At 34.2% G+C, this 3,158-nt stretch overlaps 1 protein-coding gene across 1 annotated transcript; it reads left to right on the forward strand.

Annotated features, from left to right (window-relative positions):
• The first annotated feature begins 280 nt into the window (after positions 1-280).
• LOC110280552 (sucrose transport protein SUC1-like) lies at positions 281-2,238 on the forward strand. The gene is made up of 3 exons (XM_021141635.1): positions 281-631; positions 795-858; positions 1,970-2,238. Exons 1-3 carry the CDS (start codon positions 281-283, stop codon positions 2,236-2,238), a joined length of 684 nt encoding a protein of 227 aa, XP_020997294.1.
• Positions 2,239-3,158: the final 920 nt, after the last annotated feature.

The following is a 3,158-nucleotide window of genomic DNA, read 5'->3' on the forward strand; positions in this document are numbered from 1 at the left end:
ACGGGCTCTGCGCAAATGTGAAAACCTTATCAATTTTCTCGATCCTTCTTCTTCTATTCTTGATGGTTGTGGCTCTGTCTTACGTCCAAGAGAAGCCGACATTACCTGAGGAGGAGTCACGTGAGAGGGGAGAGGAAGATGATAGATGGGCAGTGGTTAAATACTTCTGGAAATATTTTGGACCATGAAGGGGATGAAGAAACCGATGTTACGGCTGATGGCGGTTGTGGCATTCAACTAGGTGGCCTTGTTCTGGTTCTTCTGGTACATCTCTGATTGGATGGGGAGCGACTTGTATAGTGGGGAGCATGGAAAGCTTTATTCTGTAGCAATACCGTTATATACCATAGGCTACTGGTATGGAGCTCGGTGTCTTTTACTAACTTGGGCGGCTACGGGTCTTATGTCCTTGGCTGTGGAGCCGATTGGGCGAGCACTTGGTGGCGCCAAGAACCTTTGGGCAGCTGGAAATTTTATTCTTGCTGGTGGCTTGGCTATGACGCTTTACATCAGCAAGCTAGCTAAGGACGAGCAGCTTAAGCGCAATGATTTAACATTTACTCGTGAGCCCTCCAACGGCATTCAGGCTTGGGTTTTGCCTTTTTTCGGCGTTCTCGGCATTTTCCTTACGGTAATTAAATAATTGATATCTTTTTATCGTATCAGATATAAATTGTATGCCATATTAAGATATATTCTTGTCTTAAATGATTATTCATTTTTACCTCAATAAAATTGGCCATGTGAATTTCTTACATTTAGACATATTAACCGTACTTTTATTTGGATCTCAGATAACATTGAGTGTCGCGCCTGCACTAGCATCCATCTACTCAAACAAGAGTGGTGCAGTAAAAGGTATGATACTCACCGTAAATTATTCACTACAAATAATCTACTTAATATACTAAAACTAGGTTTTCCCCAACTAATAAAAGTGAGGTGTCAATTCCTCAAGAATACATTTTTCCGCCAAAATGAATTCACTATTTTCTCTTCTTAGTTTATTTTATAAAAATATCTTTATTATACTTATACTATAATTAGCATTGAAGTAATAATGCATAATCATACTAATTTAGAAAAATATCTTTATTATAGTTATATAAAATCAATATTTAATGCATTATTAAACTACTTATCATATATCCATCGAAAATATTTGTAATAATAATAATAATAATATGATCATTATAGGGATAAGTATTGTTTTGGTCCCTAACATTGAGGGTCAGAAACGAAATCCTTCCCAACGTAATTTTTTATTTAGAATCTTCCTGAACATTTTTTTCGAACTAAAATCGTCCAATTTAACAATAATTTTTTGTTTTGTATTTTTGCCAGAGACAAATACTTAGGTAAAGACGTTTAAAACGTGGGGTTTGATCTCAATCGTTGAATAGATTATTCTATATTAGATTTTTGACACGTGACATAGATTAAATGAGTTATATTCTTAAAATTATTAATTTGACCCAGATACCAATTTTTTAATTTGATTACAATTTAAATTTTTATTGAAAACTTTGTTAGAGGTTTGCTTTATTTATTATTGTTTTTTTATAAATTTTATAATACTATTTTTTTGTTTTTATTTAATTATCATTTTGATATTTTATTCGATCTTATCTCTTGCATGGTATGGGTAATTACACTTGTATCAAAATGAATTATAGTAAAACAGATATTTAGATTACACAACTCAAAATCACTTTTAAATAAAAAAAATTTACCATAATAAACATCAACTTAAATAATTTTTTATATTATCCTATTATTTTAATTTAGATATTTGAATAGATATTATTAATTAAGTTTATAATAAAATCAATATTTACTTACTAAAACAAAAGTAATATATAACAATTGATAAAATATATTTTTAAGTAAAACTTCCTTGATGACCTTGCCAACAGAGACCAACGGACGATTATACTGGCTTACACGTACTTCTCATTCTTCATGGCAGAGAGAAATGAACTGGGTTACTTCACCATCTTCTTTAGGAGATTCGATGATATGTTGTCATTCACAGAGATAAAAGCATGCCACGGGCTCTGCACAAATGTGAAAACCTTATCAATTTTCTCGATCCTTCTTCTTCTATTCTTGATGGCTGTTGCTCTGTCCTGCGTCCAAGACAAGCCGGCATTACCTGAGAAGGAGTCACATGAGAGGAAAAAGGAAGATGATAGATGGCAAGTGGTTAAATGCTTTTGGAAAAATTTCGGACCATGAAGGGGCTGAAGAAACCGATGTTACGACTGATGGCGGTTGTGGCATTCAACTGGGTGGCCTTGTTCTGGTTCTTCTGGTACATCATTGATTGGATGGAGAGCGAGATGTACAGTGGAGAGCATGGAAAGCTTTACTCTGTTGCAATTCCATTATATACCATAGGCTACAGGTATGGAGCTCGGTGTATTATGCTAACTTGGGTGGTTACGGGTCTTATGTCATTGGCTGTGGAGCCTATTGGGTGAGCGCTTGGTGGCGCCAAGAACCTTTGGACAGCTGGAAATTTTATTCTTGCTGGTGGCTTGGCCATGACGCTTTACATCAGCAAGCTAGCTAAGGACGAGCGGCTCAAGCGCAATAATTTAACCTTTACTCGTGAGCCCTCCAACGGCATTCAGGCTTGGGTCTTGCGTTTTTTCAGCGTTCTCGGCATTTCTCTTATGGTAATTAATATCGTTTTATCGTATGAGATATAAATTGTATGCCATACTAAGATATATTCTTGTCTTAAATGATTATTCATTTTTACGTCAATAAAATTGACCATGTGAATTTCTTACTTTTAGACATATTAACCGTACTCTTATTTGGATTTCGGATAACATTGAGTGTCGTGCTTGCAGTACCATCCATCTACTCAAACGAGAGTGGTGCAGGAAAAGGTATGATACTCACCGTAAATTATACACTACAAATAATCTACTTAATATACTAAAATTGGGTTTTTCCCTAGCTAATAAAAGTGAGGTGTCAATTCCTCATGAATCCATTTTTTCACCAAAATGAATGCACTATTTTCTCTTCTAAGTATATTTTATAAAAATATCTTTATTATACTTATACTATAATTAGCATTTAAGTAATAATGCATAATCATACTAATTTAGAAAAATATCTTTATTATAGTTATATAAAATCAA

The sequence above is a fragment of the Arachis duranensis genome, chromosome 4 (assembly GCF_000817695.3).
Source record: "Arachis duranensis cultivar V14167 chromosome 4, aradu.V14167.gnm2.J7QH, whole genome shotgun sequence".
NCBI classification, from domain to species: domain Eukaryota; kingdom Viridiplantae; phylum Streptophyta; class Magnoliopsida; order Fabales; family Fabaceae; genus Arachis; species Arachis duranensis.